The 25,319-nt window shown below is 32.8% G+C and overlaps 2 protein-coding genes across 7 annotated transcripts in view; one reads left to right on the plus strand and one right to left on the minus strand.

The window, feature by feature from the left end:
• Window positions 1–25,319, plus strand: part of LOC126869325 (protein eva-1) — a 324,775-nt gene that overhangs the window by 197,252 nt on the left and 102,204 nt on the right. For 2 of the 4 annotated variants that reach the window (XM_050625710.1, XM_050625713.1), the window contains exons 3-4: window positions 4,292–4,509; window positions 23,987–24,125. In XM_050625710.1, coding sequence (XP_050481667.1) covers window positions 4,292–4,509; window positions 23,987–24,125 — 357 coding nt within the window. The remainder of the gene's footprint in view (window positions 1–4,291; window positions 4,510–23,986; window positions 24,126–25,319) is intronic. The other 2 variants (XM_050625712.1, XM_050625711.1) reach the window with 2 other exon arrangements.
• Window positions 1–25,319, minus strand: part of LOC126869322 (uncharacterized) — a 173,033-nt gene that overhangs the window by 92,869 nt on the left and 54,845 nt on the right. The window lies entirely within an intron of this gene.

The following is a 25,319-nucleotide window of genomic DNA, read 5'->3' on the forward strand; positions in this document are numbered from 1 at the left end:
TTACAGGAAAAGTAAAAAATATTTTCGTATGAAAAAATTCATAATCCACTTTCTATAAGAAAAAAAGTTTCCACAATAAAGTGTTTGTAAAACATAGTTAAAATGGAATAAGTTTCTTGTTCTATATGTTTAATGTCTTCAAAGAAAATGTACACATAAGTGTTTGGTGCATATCATGTAACTTAACGGTAATTATATTTTAAGAGATTCGTCAAAATCTCGGAAACGCACTAGTGAAAGAATTGCAAATTAAAAATGGCATACGAGCAAAAATTTATCGAGTTTTAAAATCTATTTCCTATTTATGCTAACATAATCAAATAATACAATAGGTGAAACAATATTTTTAAAACATTCAGCAGCGTATCAAAGCACTTGTTTCAAATGACTCTTTATTAAAATCAGAACAACTTCGTTCATAAAAAATACGACATAGATAAAATAAAAAATTAGAAGCTTTTCGAAAAAAATATTCCTCATCAATTGGTGAGACGATCTAAGGTATTTGAAGGTAAATCCTCGAGATATCGAAAGATGGATCGCGATTACACTGGTGGTTGTCGGATCGCCGTGAAAAGCGATTTCAGGAGCGAGCCACACTCGTCTGCGTCTCGTGATCGCCGCGAATGTGGCGAGGATATCTTCCATGGGGGTCGATCTTTTTCCTTCTGGCACACTTGTAAGAGCGTGTGGAGTTAATGAGACGGAAGAACGGGCGGCACGATATTGCAAGTTTGAGAAATAGCCTCATAAAGGCGTTACAGCACTGCTGAAACTCGAGGTGAAGCCCGGCAAGGATTGAAACGTTCACGAGATTCCGGACAAAAAAGCCGCTGTCATGAGTTTCTGAGACGTACGATCGTGCTTCGTATAATTACGCGTTGGTAATCTCCGCCCGTGAGCTTTACAACGTGTATTAAAGACATAACGGGCAATAGTGGAAAGCTTCGAAGCATCGGGGATCTTTGGTTCGTAGTTTCAGGCATCGTAGATGGTTTACAGTGAAATGCAACGACATGTGATTGGAACTGTTGTACTTTCCGATATTTTGGTTTAGGGAGTTTAGTAAATATGATGTAGGGAATGGAATTTTAGGCTTTTTAATTTTTCGATTTGGAGGATGAAGGGATAAGTTATTGTACAATGGGAATCTTAATAAGATCTGGGAAACGATGCTTCAGAATAATCTGTAAAACAATTTATTCAGTTAATTAGGAAGGTAAATTCAAACTGTTTAATGCTGCAAATTAAAAACTCTAAACATAAAAAAATGCAGATTTATTGTAAATTTCAATATTCAAATTTAAAGATTAAAATTCAAAGTTCAGATCTAAATATTAAAATTGTTAAATATCCCAATTCAAAAATTTAGATTATAAAACTTGATAGTGTCTTTGTACTAGCCTTTTCAACTCATAAAATTAAAAAAGTTTCTTCGAAACACCAATAATTTAAGGATGGGACAAATTTCTAATTAAGCGATCTCTATAATCTTATTGTTACGTCTAGAAACTATTTCCCAATAATCTTTCTAACCATTTAACCATTCACTCCTTTCTAAACCGAACAATCCTTATTCATCCTGAAAATACCATCGCAATCGGGTTAACCTCCATAGCGATACGTTTCGATCACATTGGTATAAAGCAAAGAGAAACGAGGATCAGGTACTTTATTCTGACGATGCGTCGATGCAATTAGATGTTCGACGGCAATGAAATTTACCTTTCTCCCACATAAACGAAATTACCGGTGTAGAACGAACGATAGCCTTCAGGCCACGTTTCACCACAACTTTGCCAACGTTTTGCGAAGCAACGATCGGTAACAAGAGGGTTCGAAGCGTAGAGGTGGATGTTCCTCGAAGAGCACTCGTCTAGTCCCACCTGAATTATCGGGTCTACTGCTTCGACATCGATCTATCGGTTCCCGTCCTACATGGTTGAAAAGCTGAGAAATTTCGCACGTCTGTTCGTCCCTTTCATGTGGTTTGCGCGAGAATTCCGCAAGCAATCAGAAATTTTCCTTGCATTTCCAACTCACTGATGCTCAATTAGGAGGAAGTTTATTATCCCGAAAGTTGTGCCTACATGCGGTTTCAATGGTATATGACGCGTGTTTCATTTGTTTTTATAATACGAGAGTGAAATTGAACTGTATTAATCTTTTATATCCGTGGTGTTTTCATTGTGAATAATGATTCTGTTAAAAAAAACTGTGTTTTCTAAAGTAATAAGAGAATTAACTAAGATACGCACCTGTAATTTTAATGATGTGTTATTGGACCGATGATTATTATCTTTATATGAATTGTTTGATTTTATTAAAAACGTACCAAAAATGATTTTTATATCAGTCATATTATATTGAAAATAAAGAGACGGATACAGATACACAAATGATAAAAAAATATACAATATACAACTTCTCTTATTATAAAAGTAACGAATATCATACACTGTCGCAAAATTGATAAAGAATTTTAAAAACATTTCTGCCACCCTTATTTCTAGAATTACTTATTAGTTTTTCATAACAATAAAAAATGCAGTAGGAAATACATATATTTGTATTTTACCGTAATATTTTATTATCTCTTTATAATGAACAATTAATTTCATTACATTTTACAAGTATTATACATAATGATGTGTAGCTAACAGAAATTTTCTTATTTCTTTTTTCATGCTTTCCTTCGGACTGCTCCATTTTATTGGTCATTTACGACGACTTTGGTGATGGCGATGGTGGCGGTTGGAACAACGACACTGTAACAATTCGCATGGTAACAACGACACACTGATTAACTCTGGTGATGGTAACCACGATAACGTTGCGGTGTATCGTACCGATGGTGACCACAATGCCTGGTACATCGTGGTGACGGTGACAACAATGACACGTTAATAAATCATGCTGATGGTAACCACATTGGCATGCTAACAAACCACGTTCACGGTGACTGTACTGATACACTAACATTTTGTTGAACATCTTGTTGGGTCAACGACTTAATTGCTCCGCGTAATGTATCCCTGAACGCTTTTAACTACGAAACATTTCTTATATCCTGCTTAATTTATATCCTATATTCTGCAATTGATGTCTTTATTTTTATTAAAACAATGTCTTTTATTGCGATAATGTTTCAAACATTATGTTTTCTTCATTTTTTGAATGTTGTTGCTTTGGTTTTATAATTGCGATTTCCTATACTTGCGTCTACTTCGCTATCTTTATAATATAAACTTTTTCTATCTCGCGTTTCATTATTTTTGCTATGAAAAAATCAAATTCGTTTTATATTATTATAAATTTCATTCATTATTTCGCTTCAACTTCGGACCCACACAATCTATCACTATTTACTACGCCTACTAACGCCATTGTTTCTGTATAACCACTATGCATTCTCTCTGCGCAATTGTTGTACTAACAATCTCCACGTTCTGTATAACGCTATTCGTTTCTCTATAATATTTCTATTATCATACTTATTTAATGATGAAACTTTTATCAACATCATCAACATACGATTCTCTTAAAAAAAAATTATTTAAAAAAATGGAACTAAATTAACAACTTTATAAATGGTTCGCTCTGTCGTTCTTCTCGATATCGATCATGATACCAATCGGTTTGACTGAAACGCGGTAACGTCTGCGGTTCCGTGCGCAAACTTGCCGTTGAACTTCACAAATGTGGTCCGTTGTTCATCCCGACTGGCTTGTATTTCGCGTGTAAACGAAACGACACTGCTTTCGCGGGTGTCATCGATACATCGCCGTTCAACCAATCCTCGATTTATCCACTCGTTAATTACCGCCAATCTCCCGGAACTAATCACCATTGCGGCGACACTGTAACGGGTCATCAATCGATCCACGCCGTCGATGGTTCCTTCCTTCCGATCGTTTCTATGTATTTCACTTCCCTTTCGTCCTTTTTTTCGTTTGTATATCTGTTCGCGCAACTCTTTCATCTCTTGTTTTATATCTTTTCATATTTGAATATTCTGTGCCTCACATTTATTATTATCTTACATTTCATTGTCATCGATGATTGAAATATCTTTTCAATCCCATACAAATCACACGATTTCCTAATTGACCGAATAAATTATTTTATTTTGATTTTTTGGCTGAAAAATTTCATCGACAATTTCTTTTATAATTTCATTAATTAATCTTCTCGTGTACTTGCAACAATTCTCTTTCCTCGTTAAATAATCTTCATTGTTGCATCTTACATCGCATCTTACATTGCACATACATGTTGTTTAACGTAACAGCCTTGTTATTAGGCACCCTGAAGACCTATCAGCGCGCAGCTTGTGACGAGGAGTCGATGACACTGAAGTGTCCACTAGGTACCACCATCTCTGTCGTTCTAGCTCAATATGGTAGAGCAGGAGCAAATGGAACCGATAGGTGTAGCTCCTCTGATCCATCCATGTACATTGGGGACAGACAAACGAATCAGACTTGTATCTGGCCGCAATCGCTGCAGGTATGTGTCTAGAAGGCAACTTTTTAAATAATTCAGTCGTTGAACGATTTGAAGAAGGAACGAACCTCTTGTGATAATTAAGAAATCAAATCGAATTTTCCGTATCTCCTGTTATTTGATCTATTAGAGAAATAATAGCTCTAATTTTTTCACATGTAACAGTATCTTAAAATAATAAAGATTGATGAAAATTGATTGAGGTTGATAAATTAATAATAAATAATTGAATCGAATAAATAAATGATCGAAATCAGTAAAAATAAGTAAATATGCAAGAATTAGCGCTGTGAAAATGATAAAAACGAGTTACTAATTAAATAAACATGGGAAAAATAATGTTATAGCGCTACAAATTAATTGAGATTAACAGAAATAGATAAAAGTTAATAGAAACAATAAAATATAGATAGAAATATAGCAATAATGTTTACATATAAGAATAGAGTAATTATGTAATAGTAATTATGTAGTTATGTAACCCCTCTATTTCTTCCTCTTTTCATATTTTTTTATTTTGTTATTCATTTGCATTTACTGCACTTAACGTTTATAAATAGGTAACTTTATGTTATCGCATTTACGATGTGTGGACTCATCTTTACCATCTTCTGTGCATACAATATGGTATAGATGATTATTATTCGTGCGATGAAGATAAGTCGGTGGTTAACTAAAACCACGTTAGCATAGCGAAACTTTATGTTAAAGTAGGATCTAAACTACGATCGACGCATGGCTTTCATCATCAGCGTTAGGAAGCTTCGTATATCGAATGTTCTATATTATTACTTCCCATAACTTACTAATTAATGTTTGATTTTACCAACTTTAAATTATGCTTGTACGTCACATCATCGACTGAAAGTTGTACTTTAGCTCTTTACTCTTTCACGGGTAATTGGACCTCTGACCACAGATTCGAAGACATTAAGTGGATAACTACTAGTAATATTTATTAAGAACGGATATTCTATTTCTATATATGCCGATATTAAACAAGCTGAAGTTGATTAAAGAAAATTAAATATTTTACGTAAGGAATGAAACTTTATACATTAAGAATAAAGTTTATCTTTTACTTACTTTCAATTATTGATATTACTTTAGATATTAATTCTTCACAAACATGTATTAGATTGTCCGAAAAATGTCTTTCTTTTACAGACACGTCTTTTACTACAACGCATCTTTATACAAATATGAAACCTAATCTGTCGAACGTTGTAATCTTTATCTTGATAGAACAAAATGGATCATACATAATTCGATAAAATAATATAAAACGGAAAATGTTGTGCATCCATTATTTCCTTATAAAACGAAAGAATCTTTTCGGAACATTTCGGAACATAATTTTCAAACATTCTTATGTTTTATAATATCTCTCAAAATATAAAACTATTCTACTGTAATTTCTTTTTAAGTGTTCTATTTAAAATTATTAGTATCTAATACTTTATTTGCAAATCAACCTTGCACAATAAAAAGACTATCCACTTCTTTACTTAAAAATTATCCAAAACCATTGAGCATTTAATATGAAAAAGATCCATACTGGACACTGAATATGTAAGCGATGAGAGACATTTAAGGTGAAAATCAAATGTGACACACTGCATATTAGGTTCCGCCTTGCTCCGAAATATGTCTGAAATAATTTCCACATCCATCTTCCGATATCGGAGAAACTTCGCGGAGCAGTAACTTCAAAAGTATCGGATCGTCGTAAAACATTACGAATCGGATAACCCGTGATCCGATCTTTGAAAGTTACAACTCGCAACCGTCCCTCCCGCGAAACTTTATGTGTCATCTTATATTTATCGGTTTCTTGCGAAATTCTGATTTCTAATCCGTAGGAGGACGCAGACGATTGCCGTAGCACCAGGATCTCTTTCCGGTGAACGAGAAATCGAGCCGGAAGGAATCGTAAACCGTATCCACTTTGCCGAGTTAACCCTTGCACGCGGCTCAACCCTCGTAACTTCTGCTTAGGTCTGTAAGCTTTCGTGCCCTTGCTACGCCTCCGAAAAAGATTTCCACCGAAACCTTTTCATCGTTAGGATTTCGGATCAGGCTTTAGTCGAGTCGTGTATTTACTTACTATGTTGCGTCTGTACGATACTTTCAACCTTTCTCTTTCTTCGTTTTTTCTTCGATCATCGCTCTGTTTGGAGAGTCGAGGATTTCTTGGATCGGTTTCGTTAGAAGTAGGTTTAGGTTAACGCGTTTGAAACTGGTGGCACACTGTGTATTTTATGTAGTGTTCATCCGCAGTTTAACCAATGATGTATCTTTTACGTCATATAAATGTATTCTCGTTATTATTTAAATGTAATAAACTGTGGATGCTTATACAATTTCGTTCATTAATTCTTTGAATAATTTTGTTAAAGACCTTTGCTTAAGATTCATTATACTCCAAGTAAACTGGTATAAAATTCTGAAAGATTGTTGCGGTAGATGGAACGTATCTTCTAAAATATTTGATGACAAATAGTGCTGATAACTGAAAGATAGACTCGAAATATAAAAGAATATCAAGAATTCGACAGAAGAGCATGATTATTTCTAGTTAACTTGTTCCTCTTTTATATCGCCGCTCCTGTTTTTAAATCAGCTCAGGTCTTGATCACCTTGTTTACGGAAGTGCATAATAACTACTTTGAAAGTCTTAAAGATCACTCGATTGGAATGTTTTCAATTCTTGAACAATTCGCAGCATGTCCTACATTCGCTTACATTCTTAGCCCTTTGTTTACCATAAAAATGCAGAAATAATGTTGCAAAATAATAAGTAAAGTTAAGAGTGCAGCTTTAGTCTCTCTTATATTTCTATTATATCATACAAGCAACCCTTGAGCCAGATATTAGAAACATTTTTCCATGACAATAGGAATTCGAAGGAAAGAAATTAAAAGATCAATAATATTTTTTAAGTACTGTTATCAATGTCTTTGTTACATTCAATCGCCTGTTGAACCAAATACCAGATGCTTTTTCAATAGCAGTAAGAAAGAAGAAAGAAATTAAAGGGTGAAATTTCGCTTGGTTCACTGATGATCCAATTTGTCCACCCAATTTGGGATTAATTCTTTCATTATCTACAGACAGTAGAACTACTTTATCTTCCAATTAACCATTCTTAGAAAAGATTTCTTTATATTCTTAAAATTCTTTGTAAATTAACGTCTTCAAAAGTCAACAAAACAAATTTCTATCTCTGTACAATACACCGTTAACCGTTTTTGTACATTATCATTCGTTTCGTCGTGTTGCGGAAAGAGCGACATTTGAAACCGCATTTCCTCTTCCCTCTCGAATAAGTCGGTCGCTGGCACACTCGACGAAATAGCCGAGTGTCGTTTTCAGGTCAGTTGCCATTATCTTTTCGAACGTGGATTTTAAATGGCGGCCATCTCCTCACGCCTCTTTCGTCCGCTTATTCGACCTGACTCCGCTCTGTTTCGCCCGCGACGAGACTCACGATTACCAGTGGATTTCCACGGAAAACGAGCCATGTCTCCTGCGTTTTCCACTTTCGACACCTAACCGACCGCTTTTTAGTCTTCCTCGATTTTCTTCGTGGTTCGGATGAAACGGAAATTACACTTTTAGTCGTTTCATTTTCACTTCATTTCGACCAAAGAATTAATGACTGCCATTTTAAAAAGAAAGTAATAGCGTTATCGAAAGGATTCTCATTTTTGCGCAGATTTTCGAAACAGAATAAATCGTGAAAAATATATCATATATCTCAACGTAGATTTTAATCTAACTCTAGTGTTGTTTTCTAGATTTCCATATTTCCGTATTTCTTTTAACAAGGCTTTTATTTTAAGGGGAATATTACAAAACTGCATCCAATTCCTATGTTTTGGTATTTTCACGTCAAAAATTGTGTAAAAGTTTTATATAATGAAGTTGAAAGTTTTTCTTACATGCTTGCTAGATAACCCCAATATTTTGATTACTTCCGTAAGAATTAGAAAAATTTAATTTCTTAAGGTAACTTCTACTTCTTCAACGAAACATTCTGAAACGATGTTTTCTAACTCGAAGGTTATTTTAGTTTTGCAAAATGACATCGTTTATTTTAGATGGAAAATGTGAAATTTGTGTGGTTGTCCTGTTACAAGGATTAATTTGTACGTTAGTTTGCGCAACAGAGATTAGCAGGACGAAACGGAATGCCAGGTTTTGCAGTCGCTTGCAAAATCCTATTGTGTTTCCGTGCAATTAACTGTAACGTAGAACGAACATCGCAAGAGGGTTTATAACTGCATTCGATTTTCGATTCTGAGCGGAGTAAATTATACAATGTATATTATTATCGAGTATTTATTGGATATCTGTTAAAGTATAATGATTGTGTTAAATTAAAAAAATTCAAATTTCATTTTATTAATTTTCCAATTTTGTCATTAATTTATCTTAATTTTCCTTAGACTAGTAAAGAAAATAAATCCCATTTTTTATTAGAAAAAAGAAAATGCTGTAGATTCTCTTTGTTTGACAAAGTAAATCATTTCAAAATTTTTTGTAAAAATATAGAGTTAAGGGGTTCGTTAAATCATATAATTTCCTTTTCGTCTCAATACACACTACAGACGATAACTTATCGATAAAGTCACAATAGAAATTCGTACCGTGCTATCCAATGGTCAGGAAAGTCGTACAAGGATTTCGTATTTCACGTTTCCATTGCTCTGGAAAGCAGCTATTGTGCGTGATCCTTATATGGTGCTGAAGAAACTAAATAAAATTGCTCTTTTTATTCGATCAATGATCTCACTCTTGATGGCGTTTCCAGTAAGATCTTTTTCCAGTGAGTCTTCAATATCATAAAATAGTTTCTTTCACTCATCCAAATCATTAATCATGTCAAATCAATATATTTCACTCTTGCCACGTAAAAATATTTGTTTCGCCTATTATCATTTAACCATCATTTACATTTAGAGAGTACATAATTTTCATCTTCAATAAAATTCTTTTATTTTGATTTAAAATTATTTAAAAAAAATTATTATGACTAAAAAAAAATATATATGTAGTATCAGTAGAGAGAAGATACATTTTTATGTGACCAGCAGTTAATTAAATGATAACATGGAAAAGATATATTTTTACGTAGCCTGTTTGAAATATGTTAATTAACATTGTTATAATAACATGAAGTAATAAACCAGAAGATTTATTATTCCAAGTCTGAAATAGTCGTCTCTGTTAGAAAACTAAAGTTTGTTAAAAAAATTACTTTCTACTAATCATTAACGATAAAATGACATTTTCTGGAATTCTTTTATAAAGAAAATATAATGTTTTAAAATTTGAAACCGTTTTCTCGAAAAGAATACATTCATCATTTTGGTCAATCAAAAATCTATAAAAGCATAATACGTTGTAAATACGTCCATCGTAGAAAAATTAATTCAATTTCTCATAAAGCAACGTAACTCGAATAAAATCTAAAAAGTTGTGAAAACCTATAATTTCCTACTACCTAAAACCTTCTAGCGTTTTCTCAAAGAATATTGGCCGCCATACCGCGTAAGTATCAATTCGTACGATTATGCAGAGGAGTAGAGCATGGAAAACAATCTTTCTCTTTGCTTTCAGAACCATGCACTTAGTATAATGTGATCACTCCGATGACGCAACGAAATATCGTTCGAACTCATTTACGTTTTTCAACTGGAGTTTATCGGAAATGGAATATGAAGATGTCACGCCGAACCGTGGAGGTCAGGCAACTGCGGAAACATCGTTTAGATTTACCGAACAACCATCAATTCCAGCTTTTACCCTTTCTTTCTATTTGACGATTTTTTCTGTGGAAAACGAGGCGGTGGCGAATATTAAACGGAGAAGAATGTCAACAACGGAAGATTACGAGTTGCAATTTTGCCGTCTTTAAAGCCCTAACGCGACTCCACGATCTTTAAAAATTAAAACTTTCCAGCTCATCCTGTTATTCTCCTCACTTAACGAGGTTTTCTGGAGAATTGCGCGTTAGCCAAAGGGATAATGTGTTTCTTCTTTCTCTGAGTGTTTTTTCCAGTATTAGCATTGCATCAATTCTATATAAATAATTAAATTATTGTTAGAGATAATAATTTGGTATAAATATAATTAAATTTCATTGTTAGGTCGTGTATATTTATTTAAATTTTTAATTTTCTTAACAGAAACTTAGATAGAGATTTTTTTTATTCTTTAGATGTTATAAAAAGTACATTAGCTGGCATGTTTTGTATATTTTTGCATATTATGTATATTCTACACATTGTAGCGCATTTAAATTTTTCATAAATGCATAAAAAGATGCAGTCTACCTGTTATGAAAGCCTTGAGCATTTTAAGAAAGTGTTTTATGTGATTAAGCATAGTCGAAGTAGTCTTGAACAATTAATTAAACTGACGAAAATGTTTGAACTATATTCCGGAACGATATCTCGAAGAACGATTCTTCATTTACGGAGAATGCAATCCATCAGTATTTTCATCATTTAATTCTCCAATATTTCCGTAAATTCGTTCATTTTAACAAGGAAACACTGACTAAATTAACCGATTGTTCCACATACTATTACAAGTATTTTATTTTTAGTACTTCGACAGTTTCCATTATATTTAATATCCCTTCATTAAATCAGGATAATTCTGAACAACCCTTGCCTCTAATTAATTCATTAATCCTCTTGTCGATCGCTATAACAACCTTTGGCACACTGTTTGCCCAATTTCTATGAGCACTCTCGAGAAGTTTCGCGTATTTATCGACCAGAGTAAAGGAGATTTGGCAGACTTTCAAGATTTGAACGACAGAGTCACTCGATGATCATGTAAGTCTACCTCTTAACCGCTAATGACCAAAGTAAACTATTTGCTCGACGTCAAAAGACGCGATTCTTTGACGGAAGATCGAAGGGGAAGTTGGAAGAAGTCGACCTTTGAAACGCATTCGCCGATGCAAATTAGCTTCTTGACGCTCTTTAGAAAATCGTGTTAATTGGAAGACTGGTTGTCGAGACCATGGGATCCAAGCGCGCAAAAATTAATTTCTAATGGTCGACTTCCTATTATCTGTGATTCGCTCCAAGGGCTTTTGAAAAGTCAACTCGTGCTAGCTTCAAGTCCTAATACCATAGAAAATTTATCGAAGCGAAGAGAACTCCAAAGAACAACATATGAAACGTTTGAAAATTCAATCTTCAAGTTTGACAAGAGTATTGATGAGTGGAATATGAACCGAAGTTTTGTTCAGATTTTCTATTGAATATATATATAGCGTTGTGTAAAAGTTTCAGATCTGTGTTGTTTGTTCTGTAATAGAAATTAAATTTTTATTAAAAACATATTGAAGTGGGGGAGAATCTATGAGAGGATATGTGAATCGTTTGAAAATTTGATCTTAAGATTTGTTAGGAACGAAGTTAATGAAGTTTCTTTTAAAAGTTTTATTGAAATTTTCCATATGTAGTATATAGTGTTATACAATTATTCGTATTATTGCTTCTCTAACCGCAATTAAATCTAGTTTGTGAATTTGGATGGTATTATATGCAAATGTAATTTCAAGAGATTTTTTAAATATTTTTAATAATTAAAGCCGGCATCTACGTTAGCTCCCTAAATTATTTGAATATTTACCATAGAAAACTTTTATGAATATACTATTGTAGGATTTTTTATTTATTTAGAAATATTAGAAATTGGGGTTTCCAATGATTTCTATTCTATATGTTAATTTTATTGGTCGATAGATCTATTTACAATGGATTAAACAGGAAACGATGGTTATTTAACGTGAACTAAATACAGTAATGTGCCATAACTAAGACAACTAAATAGTTAATTTACAACTCTGGTCACCGCGGTTCCAATACTCTCTTTCACGCAGACCATCCTCCTTGACAACGCTGACAACACACTCCGATAACGCTGACCACACTGACTTCTCAACTAACGACTGCCCATTAATTCGTCTTTTTCCCTTTAAGCATCCCTTTGTCTTTTCTCATAGCCCCACCACGTGGAACATACGTGTTCCGCAACAGTCCGCGGCCATGGTCACGTAGGCCTTTTTTTTCGCGTAACTATTCGACTGAAGGACCGACGACACATTGATGGGCCGCTCGGTCCATTGAAGTTTCCAGACCCTTTTGGCCTGTCGGCAACATTGTTTATGGTTCACCCGATGTTTCTTAGGCAATCTGCCCACGATACTACATTATTTTTGTAACATAAAACTTTTTCTCTAAATGTTAATAGATACAATAATAGTCTAGTGCATATAATAACAACCGGAATATCTATAATTTAATGTAGATCGATATTGCTACTGAGAATTACTTACAGGAACCACTTGCCTGATATTGACTCGTTCTCCCGGAAGTGTGAGAAAATCGACGATCGCCGACCACGTTTTCCATTTTGATCCCGGCAATAAGGGCGAACGTGTGCAGTAAACGTTACACCTTATCAGAAGCTGTCCGTCCGAACCCCATTTCATACAGGTTTCAAGCCGAAGGAAAAAAATAAAATTTTTACAGCCTTCATACGACCACTTATTCGCATTATTCAGGCTTTATTGTATACGTAAAGGAAGGAGAAAAAAGAACCGTGGCTCGATTCGCGTGACCATAAAACCAACGGAATAAACTATAAAGACGAACGATTGGGTCGATGGCAATTCCGGAATCATACTTTCAAAAAACATACGCGTATTCAAGCTCTTTCGTTGCCCCTTTTTCCATTTTCTTCCTTTTTTGTCTACTCCTATCTTTTCTTTTCTTTTTTTTACCTTCGACCTATGATTTCCATGAAAATGTCGAATTCTCGATGGATTAAAAATTCGAATCGATCCCACCGCGTTTCGTCTGAAAATTTCAACGAAAGATTGAATTCCTTTTCGCTGGCCTTTCTCCTACCTCGAGCTGTGCTGCTCTTTTCATTCGGTTGAAATATAGCTCGCAGACCACGCGATACAAATACAATCGTAAACCACGATGTAGGAAAGAGAATTCTCCAGAGTTTCACCGGTGTATGAACGGAATCGAAAATCTTCGACGAACGTCCTTCTCTTTTTCGCTTTATTCACTTTCTATTGATGGCTCATTCAAGAGAAGTACATCGTTACTTGGATGATTCTAGGGAAACTGAGAGGGATATTTTAATAGAAATGTTTTAACTTTTTTAACATTTCTCTTGGAATTAAAATAAGATGATTTAAATAATCACACTTGAACTTATAGCAATTTGTATCTATTCATAACTGCATAGAACTGTATTATCAAATGCCGCACATAATGTAATTAATTTATTACTCTATCGCATACTATTTCAAACATACCACAGAAAATTCTCCTACGTGTGTCTCGAAGTTGAAATAATTTCGCCGTCTCGATTTAACGAAAGTGATCTTATTATGCGATAATGAGGGGGCACACGTGATATCGGGTCGCATAATGAAACTTGTATGGCGTAATTTCGAACGATAATACATGCACCATTCATCGTTTCAAAATAGCAGACACGTTCTCAATTTTTCGAACGTATCAAAGTATACCTTTTTAATTTCAACGATTTCGTGATTATTGTAAATATAAATATGTATGTAATCAATTATTGCATACATATATTTTTTTAATTGGAGCCACATTTTAGGATTTTATAATTGTATAATCGATTGTATCAGTCGTCATCAAACACTAATTTCTGTTTAATAATACATAATATTGCTAATGACATTGTTTGCTCATCACCGTAGTTGTCTTTAGAAATTCCATTTACAATGCAATCAGTATGCTGCAAAATTAACAGTCACGCAAACGCGATTTCTGGTATGAATTACTGACATTATTTGAAAATTGATTTCCGATGTTGCAATATTTAACAAAACGATCTGTGTAAGCTTCGTTACAGCATCAAATTTTGCCATCGGAATTTTTGGTCCTTTGTGCCAAAACAAATTCGGGTCAATGAAAGTAATAAATTTGAAACATTTGAAAATCTAAAAAGTGTTTCATATTAAACTTCTACAAATAATTTAAACAAGAAGTCAATCATGTTTGATACGTTTTGGTAAAATGATAGTAAACCTCCTAAGTTTACCTATCTTTGACGTGCTCATATTTATAAAATATAAAAATTGTTAAAAAAATTTTCCAGAAGCAAGAACCACGAGTTTCATGAAAATACATGTCAGGAATTATTCTCTTCAATAATGCATGTAATAATGAAATATTTATTATTAATGAATTATTATTTCTGATCTTCCCGAGTGTGTTTGCTATTGACGCTTGCGAGAAGAATAAACGTATTGGTCTATTGATGTACGATACATTGTCACGAGAGTCGTATGACAGCTTGCGAATTCAGAAGAGTTCTCCGATATACATCGATTTGGCAATTGTATACAAGCAGTCACCAGAGAAAGATATACGTGTTATTAAAAGAAACGATATTTACGTTTCACTTTGCTCTCTTAAAAGAGCAAAATTTCACACCATTTTCGCAATGATCAAAAACCAAGAATAGACAGATAAAAAGGATTGTTATTCCATCTTACGCAATAATAAAAAAATTAATGGGATTAAAAACAAAACAAAAGACGAAAATATAAAAATAACATGTTCTACCCTGCTCATCTCACTAATCTAAATTTTTTTAATTGCGACGTGCGATTATTCGAACGACAGGTACGTTCATCGTAACTGCGAGATGTATATTTTTCGAAACGTTCTTCTTTTTTATCGACTACGCGCATCGGGAGCTATTCCGTGGAGCGATGACTCGCGATCACGATAAATCGACGTATACAATCACGTGGAACACGATCCCAGTTTGTCGTTAAATTCCGATAACAAGTCCTAGTTTTTCCAGGCTTGAAATAGTCGGCTGATCGAAGTGTCTTGATAACCAAAAGCTCATGATATTGCAGATATCTCATGTGGCAAGTCGATGGATTTGTCTTTCCAGAAAAAAGAGAAAAATGAGGATATAAAGAGGAATGATGTTTTTGTAACTGCGACCTCGTTTATTCGATGTTGGAATTAATTGACTCGTATTTTCTCGGAAAAGAATGGACCTTAACTACCTTGTGCATTGCGATTGCAATATTTTCAGAATGTTAGAATAGAATTTACGACTCGTTTGTTTTTGCTAAGACACTAATGCCCCCTAATTTAACTCTATTACAACCTTTAGATCCGTTTAATAAAACATCTTGAAATTACAAACTTAAAACTAATTGAGCTATATAAAGTTATAACAAAATAGTATAAAAAGTAAGGATGTTGAATGACAGAAATAGGGATGGGAAGCATTATGTTTTTGGAGCCAAACTAGTTCTCTCAAATATAATTTTATTAAATACTGGTATTTATATTTAAGAATAGTTTAAGGTTGGAATATACGAATTTGGAATATATAATTTATATAATATAATCATAAATACTCTGTTAAACTTAACACGTATAACATCCATTCCTGAATTTTTTTTCCTTAATACATTCACGACAGAGTAAAATGTATTTAATCTACTGTTTCTTTGTTACTAAAAGATACGGTTAAACTTGAACTTTGAAGTATTTTTTTTCAGTTTCGTGTTAAAATATTGTATATTCATATCTACTGTTTCATTAACGCATAAAGTATTATAAATTTCTTTATTTGTTGAAACAAAATTAAGATACAAATTTGAGTAGTAAGGTTAATATATTTATAGTTGAGTAATTAACGCGAATACAAATTATAGAAGATTGGAAACTAAAGAACCCATCAACTTTTCCTGGTTATGACAGTGAGGCATCATCCTGCTAAATGATTCGTCGAGGCGACTCTAAATGGTTGAAATCCGCTTGAGTTATGCAAAGCCGATTACATAAAATTAATTGCTCTGGACAGTCATCCAATTTAGTCGTTGAGCTCAAATCTACACAATTTACAGATATTATTAGCGGCTGATTTATTTCATCTCAATCAGTGGGTTTTAAGTGTCCGAGATAATATTTAATAACGTTTCGTTGGTAATATAATTAGTTTTAAGTATTAGCTAATTACGATATTATTGTGCAATTTACTTCTGCCAAGGGCATTTAAACAATAATTGTCTCGTATATCGTATTAAAGTCTGTGTAAATAATTTGTAATATTTCATAAATTGTAAATGTAATTCCATTTTATCCAATAACCGATACCTTTATCTTTTTTATGTATTTTTAGGTTTTGTACAAAAAATCCACAAAATTTTCATATATATTATTAAACGTACTGAAGTCGGGTTATCTTTGTTCTATTAAAACGTGTTATTTTCACCAGCCAAACGCGATCAGCTATTCCAAATAGAGAACTTTCGCTAATCAAGCAATCTCTGTGTATTCTATCTTAATAATATGACCATCGTCAAATATTTTATCAGGTGGCTGTATTTCACTCTTCAAACACATTGGTTACATTTTAATCGTTAAATATATCGCGCAGTATTCTGATTTTCAAACAAGTCCCCATAGAAGAGACAGCTTTTCAGTATATTGAGTTCTAAAACTTTACAATTTTAAAAGGACCAAAAATGTAATAAAAACACTGATTATTTCTAAAGAAATTAGACTTAAACCGTTAGAATATCTACTAGATCAAAAACGCAACGTGACCTTTGCGAACCAGAACAATGATTTTCACCTCGTATCTGCGTCCCGTTGATTTCTTTGATATCCTGTTTTCGGGACGATAGAGGAGCGAGAGTATCGTTAACGGAGGAATTAATGGGCCACCGGATAAGCGTCAGAGCGTGTAAGGCTACGCGAGGGTGACTGCGACGAAAGAGGAGAGACGTTTCTGGTTAGGGAAAGGAGTGAGTTAAATAGGTGAGCATCGATGTACGCCGGAAATCGATTTCTCCCGCGGGAGACTTTCTCATTCGTACGTGAAACGCATGGAAACAGGTCGAGCCTGAAACCCCAATAATTAAATGCGTGCTAGCAAATATTCGATCTGTGAACTGAACGTACCGAGTCTTTCTCGTCTTTCACTTTTTGTTTCATGTGTGACGAGTCAAATTGGATCGTGGTTAGATTTTTCAAAGGTATTTCTGGTATAATATTGATACCCGTTTGCAGTATAACATTTGTTGGATTCATACTTCGTTGGGATTGATTCATTCTGCATTTCATTCGCTTTTTCTTTTTAGGAATACGCGAGATTGCTTTCCGTGAGAATTTGAATGACACAATGAGTGCAGTGAAATTGGACATGTGTCGCGATACAAAGTTTCGGCGTGAATTTTATTTGATGCATTGTTTTAAGGATTCTATGTCAGGATTTGTGGTTTTAGTATGATATCGTTGATTTTGATCCTTGGAAAGAATGTATATAGGAGAAAATCGTGCAATACCGACCATACAGTACTGACTAAAATTAGTTCTGGTTTTTTCACCAGATATTCGCTCTTTTTTTTTAGTAAACGAATGAATTTGACAAATTCTGTGTAACATATTTCGGAGCCATATTATTTATTCCATTGATTTCGCTATTCTGACATGTTAGAGGCATATGTCGATATTCCGAGTGGTAAAAGTTATTTTCTAGAGCTGATATTTTGTTTCTCAAGTAGGTAGATGATTTTTTTCTATTATACAGGGTGGTTGGTAACTGGTGGTACAAGCGGAAAGGGGGTGATTCTACACGAAAAAAGAAGTCGAAAATATAGAACAAAAATTTTTTTTAATTTTTTTTTTTAATTTTTCCATCGAGACAACGATCTACAGTGAGATCCGTTATAACGAGACGTGATAAAGTGCACGCGTGCCGAGCGAAAATTCAAAGTCGATTTTCTCGAAAACAAAGCCTCAAACGAAAAATTTTTATTTTCGACTTCTTTTTTGGCGTAGAATCACCCCCTTTCCGCTTATACCACCAGTTACCAACCACCCTGTATATGCTATATCTAGTCTATTAACTGTAATTATTATCCCCAGTTTTGTAATTTTCTTTGTACATTATATACATTATAATCTATAATTGTTTTCACGTTTGTCGTCCAGTATCGAGTAATCAACTGTTGACCAGTACAAACCAAGTGTCTTTTTACGTGTAAATTAAATCTGTTGGCAACTGGAATTAAATTAGAAGATGTTCAGTTAATCTTTTTGATGCCTTTTCACATAGAAAAATGTTTGAAATTCCAAAGTAAAAAAAAAAGGGGGATATCATGAACATGAGACATGAGATTATGAAAGACAGAGGAGATCATGAATGCTACTCTGAAGATACTCTTCGAAAATAAAATGACCCAAAGATAAACCGGTGAGGTTTTCAATAATCCAAAAACAATGAATGCGAAGAATAGGCACACTTCGAATGCATAGACCAAGATAATATTAATTATTTGATTGCGATATTTGTACCAATAAAATTTGAATAAGAATGTATTCTAACATTTAAATGTTAACGTTTTTTAACATTATTGTTCCTTAAGACCGAAAAATTTATTAATCAAATAATTGGTCGGACGACGATTTTTCATTTCCTACAAATTATAACATTTTTACTCTTGCAAATTATCAATTCCTATTACTGAATTTGATAAAATTAACTTCTTTTATTAGGTCCTATTTGTATTACAAACTTATTATAAATTTTGATCTAGTATCGATTCTAGAACAAGATATAACAAAAAGCCTACAGCGGCAGTACTACACGATGTAATACGATTGCACTCCTCTAGTGCATGTCTATTAGTTTCAAGTATTTCACATATATTAACAGTAATCTTATATATATTTCAAAAGATAAGCGAAAATGTAATTTTTAATAGTTAATTAATTCCGATGATAAGATATTAAAATTTACTGTTTCTAAGATTTTTGGTCTTGTCCATTGCGATAAATAAATGAATATATAAATATATATTTATTTATTTAAATCAAATCATCGTTAATTTTTTTGAAGATATTTTTAAAATAAAATATTACCTTTGATGCATTTATTAGCTCTGTCAGCTGAAAAAAAGAAGTTCGTTTTATAATACGTAACTCGGTGAAAAACTCGATGCTATTTTACAATTTTAAAAGCAGAAATAAAAAAGGACGGTGTAATATATTCTTATCGAAAAAAAGTTCAAATATTCGGCAAACATGTGGATGTCTGCACTTTGAAAAAATATAAATAAATTTTACATGATTTTACACTATTTACAAATTTTACAATATCCTTTATCTCGTATAAATTATTTCTGGAACGAATATGCTTACCTTGGAGTTTTCTATGAAAGCAAGATCTCAGGAATTGGAGACGACATCTTTTAGAAGCAATCTTAAAAGGAGGATAAACAAAATTCCAAAAATCCCGGCAATGAAAACTTTCCGATTATATCATTTCTCTCGTTTACTTTTTGTAAAACACACTTCAATTCACTATCTCTATCTATCTCACTATATATCTGACCATCATAACAATTGCAAATCAACAAAACGCCATTGTTTTACTCTGTACCGAAATTTAATACCACATCTGAAATTTTCAAAAATAAAAATAATAAAACCACTGCCTAAGTCTTTCTTATATTCTTAATACAATATAACGATAACAAATAGAAACAGCCATACAGCGATGAAATAATGATGTTTTATGCAATGTTTTTGAACAACAACAGTTGTCAATCTAAAAACTTAATTAATCAATTTCCAAACCAGAAACGATGCTAACCAGATAACGAGCCTCCAAAAAGTATCACGATATTCGAAGGTACACATAGGTATATTCATACTTGGCGATTTTTTAATTAATTTTTCGTTTGGCACAATTTTGGAGACAGTAATCGATTTCTCAGATTAATACTGGTGAAGCAATAATGCGAGTACCGTCAGAGCAACAAGATTGTTTGTCTTTAGTATCCTGCGCATTTCGGTGAGACAGAATACGGACTTTTGGTATCCAAATACTGTGAGGTACGGAAATAAGCGTTTTACTGTTTAAAATTTTTTACTTTTTACTACACAAGTGATAAAAAAGATTCGAATGATCGAAACGTAGAATATCATCCTGCCTATGGTTACTAGGCCACGTTTGTTCTATTAGGAAGGTAACTGTCTTTGATGGTAATTTAAAAAAGAACGCTCGCGTATTGTTCTTTACAAAATTATACATACAATGTGAGATACAATGGTTAATTGTAGATTTAAGATAGAGCGTATAATATCGTCGTAAGTCTTTCATAGTTCTTTTGTACAAGTCTCAGAAAAATTACTTATAGAAATTGCTTATTAATGCAATTTGTTAGATTACAAATTTTTATGTAAATCCAAATTTGTATGAACATAACTAAAGAGAAGGAACAGAAATAGATAGGAATTTAATAAATAAATATTATTAATATTTCATATTAACAACAATCAATATTATAATCAATAATATAATATAAAAATATTATAAGAAATACTTATCCAGCAGCGTAGCTTATCGTTCAAGCAGTCTCAAGCGTCATTTTTCAAAGTTCTTTCATTAACAAACAAAAAACTGCGATAGAATATCAACGATGGGCGTGACATCGAAGACGCGTTTGCCCTTTCTCCTCTTCTTTGCCATTAATTCGCTTTTGTCGAGCTGCACTGTGTCATGTGACGATACGAAGGAAAGAGCACAGAGGGTTGGACACAGCGTAGAAAGGGAGAGCACAGGCTAACAAAGGTACAAAGAGGAAAACAGTCGAGTTGCATCGAGAACCAGGGTCGTGCACAATACAGTCTCAGAAGCGCTTTGATGTCTAGTCGAAATTAATGTGGCGTCCCCCTTTGGCCTGACGCGGTTATTGCAATTGCTGCGGCAAAACGAATGCAACCGGAGTAAAGCAAAAAAAGTTAGCGCGATGGAAGAGAGAAAAATTGTACGACCAACTAAGGTCTCCGCTGGTTCCAGTTATATTAAGATTGCCACTCAATTTTGCGCCAGTTACATACCCTTTCAACTAACTTTCGAAATTCGAAATTCATTTTGAATTTTAGAATTTTTATGGACTTTCTATTCCTATAAACGACGTTGTGGTTTTTACGAAGATCTTCACGATGAATGAAATTGGGATTACTGAAATGTGTGGATAGATTTTGTCTTTGTCCGAGAATATTTAGTAATAATTATTGATGTACACACTCATTAAAAGATTTTAGAGTAGTTGTTACGTTTGCTTTACTTCTAAAATGGAAATTAATAAGAAGATGATAAATAATTATAGAGATGAGGCAAATCATTGATTAATGACTAAAAATAATGTATCAAAGAACCGCATTATTTGTGAAATAACTGAACAACAATGTGCTAAAAGTAGTATAAGATGAGAATTGTTGTAGTGTTAAATCCAATCTCTTAATCACTTTCGTATTTTCACGAAAATTTATTTTATTTTTTAATGAGCATCATGATTGAAATACTTTTCCATATTTTTCCATTTCTTTTCCATATGGAACACATATATAATTTACTCAATTATTTTATATGATTTTATAAATTACCTGATTTTTTCAAATAACATTTTTTAAAGTACTAGTTGCTTCTTTCATGATTAATCCTTTTACGACTATGATCCGATATATACAAATTCGAAAAAAAGAGGCTCGTGGTGGATTAAAGCTTATACGTGTGTCGGACTAGTATTATTGAATATTTTTTCATGTTTCTGACTACAACATTGCAATAGTAGAATATAGGATCGATACTGCACCTATTGAAAGCGAAAGGGATTTAGTTCAAGGCAATATCCACTGCAGAAAATATTTAAAACCGATAGGATTAATTTTAAATAAAATAGAAAAAGAAATGCGTCTATTCATTTTTATTTAGAAATGAAAAAGAGAACATTAATTTCAAGCTGGTATAGAAGTGACGTTCTACTTTGTATTAATAAAATTTTCTGTTATTTTATGTTATCGGGGACATTTTCGTTGAAATCAATATATGTATATATTTTTATATTTTTTTCAATCAATTGTATTTCGCTGATCCTACATCAAGCTTGACAACTGTGCAATGGTCAATGACAGAAGCTGAATCAGCGAATTTTTACTATCACTACCAGCGACATACGCATTTTCAAGAAGCAAAAAGTAGGTCGCTGAGATCCTAAGAATCAGATGTCATTGAATTTTCCTTACATCTTAAACGCTGCACTTTAGAGCTGTACATGTAGGAATCAGGTTAGCATATGGATTTGAAATGAAACGTTGTCGAAAGCATATTCATTTTTTAATTTCAGAATAGTTTGCATAAAAAACCTAAAAGTTCCTTTTTTGATGTAAGTCTTCACTCTAGACATATTAACAATTCCAACGCAAAGGTATAACAACAAGAATAATTAATAACAGAAATTGTCAGTTAGAATATTTTTACACATTTTGCAATCCGCTCGCTCTATTGTTAACTTCGTGTTAGAATTTATCGCATATAACGACCAGAAAATTAATTCACCGTATAAGTATAATTAACCAGAGGAAATTTTCACGATTATTACGAATGTTACGCGATTCCAATACAGTAAAATATCATTCGTCATGCTTTTCTACGTAGTAGAGTTGAATAAATTCGAGAAACAAATTAATCATTAACTTAATGGATACAAGATTGGAACGTATTGCTGTTAATATCGCCCAAGTAAATTGGTTGCGTATGCATACGTGCTCCCGTTTATTGGGAGAGCGTGTTTGCGTTATTTGGTGTCTCGCTGCAAAATATGTAATCACACAGCAGTAAATTACACATTTTGGGTAGAACTCTGTTGATACTGTGACATCACATGTTCTCGTGGTCCTAAACTACTGCACTGTATACATGTCAGAGTGCATGATCTGCTTGCGAGCGACACGTACAGAGCATCAAAGGATCGTATAACTGTCAGAACGATTCTACTGAGTAAAAGTAATACAGGATATCAGAGAAATTGATTCTGAAATTCATACTTTCAGCTGAATTTCGTGACATTTCATTATTACGTAATGTATGTAGAACTGGGAATTCTTCTAACATAATGTCGAGCTAAATTATATATTAATTTCTGAATTTTTTATTTAAAATCGTCTTAATTTTTCGACGTTGATATTTACAAATTTAATAAATACTTTAGAATAAATATACTTAATACTACTAATTACTAATATTAAATATATTTAAAATAATACTTTAGAAAGGTAAATTTATGACTAATACAGTAATGAAAAATTATTTTTAAAAAATAAGAATACTATACATTTAAGAGTTAAGCTATTTTTTAAATTTGATGATGCTTATCTTTATATTTAAGAATAGTTTAAGGTAACAGTACATGAATTTAAAATAAACAGTTTACCTGATGAAATTACCAACAATACTCTGTTGAATATATTATATAAAACGTTCCTTCTTGAAATTACTGCATTGTAATTTTCTTAGGTTATAACCAATACTAGCATTATCGTAAAGTGAGCGGGTCGTCTGAATGACGCGTTAGTACTCACTGTTGCAGACGGTTGTGGATGTTTGTCACAAGAAGAGGCAGTGCAAGTTCAACACCAGTCCAGAAACCTTTCAGGGTGATCCGTGTCCTGGATTGCCGAAATACATCGAAGTCGCCTACCAATGCCGTCCTTGTAAGTAATCATGCTTTCCTTCTTATTATTTTTTTTTTCTGTTTGGCATACTCTGAAAACTGTCCGTATCTATGTTGAGATCATTTCTCAATAGCAGTACATATTTGTGAAGTGAATTTTTAAATACATATCTTGATGAAACATATGATAAATTAGCAAAATGTGTTACGTCCACTCGGTGCAAAACTTTCTAATATGATGGCGAAAGTTTGAACTAAAATAAAATTGCCAAACGTGCATACTAAGAATATATCATAGATTTTATTAACACACTAATAGTTTGCATGATATTGCATTAGAAAATGTATAGCTCGTATACAGAAGTAATGATTTTAAGTAGAAACAATCAACATTGGTCAGACAATCTGGCAATTGTACATTGAACCTCTTGATATCAACAGAAAAGAAAAAAATTATTTTCAGAATAATTACTTAGAAAACAATTAATATTTTAATGTTCAATGTTAAATTACATGTAGAAATTTCAAGTACTTAAAATAACATCGCGTACCAGCTGAAAAGAATTGTTTGTATAGATGTTATTCTTTAAAATCATTCTTTAGTGATATTTAAACTGTCAAATATTACATTCCACATCATTTTTTGCTACTTTAGAATGACTTTCATATTTGGAATTGAGTTCTTGAACAGAGTATTTCGTGTATCTCTTGTATAGTATCTCTCTGTACTACGTTCTCAAAGTGATATGGTCGCTGTATATCTTCCAGATAAAATTGAAAGGTACATAATTATTATCGTGTAACGTTTTGTCAAGAAACGTAAAACATCTTTAATTTAAGATCTCGAAGAAAACTTGAGATCTCTTTAAGCTTTAATTGCTCATTTCATCTTTCCTCCTATCCATATTACATAAATTGATCTTTTTAAAGTTAATTTTCTGAAGTACTAAGAATGACATTGACGATCAGGTAAGTGACTCTCTCATTTTGAAGATGATGGGTAATAAAGAGAATTTAAATGGTCTACAGTATCTATCATTATAATCTTGCAGATTATCATTATAATCATTATATCCTTCGCAGTACGCTTTTATAAATGACATATCTATCATTAGATGCTTGAAAACTTAGTATAGAAGACGAACTCAAAGAATATTTTATGTGCTTCATTCTAATAACAGAGAATGAGAATATTTCTGAATGCATACAATAGATTTACAGCATAAATGATTAT

This window comes from Bombus huntii, chromosome 9 (assembly GCF_024542735.1).
Source record: "Bombus huntii isolate Logan2020A chromosome 9, iyBomHunt1.1, whole genome shotgun sequence".
NCBI classification, from domain to species: Eukaryota; Metazoa; Arthropoda; class Insecta; order Hymenoptera; family Apidae; genus Bombus; species Bombus huntii.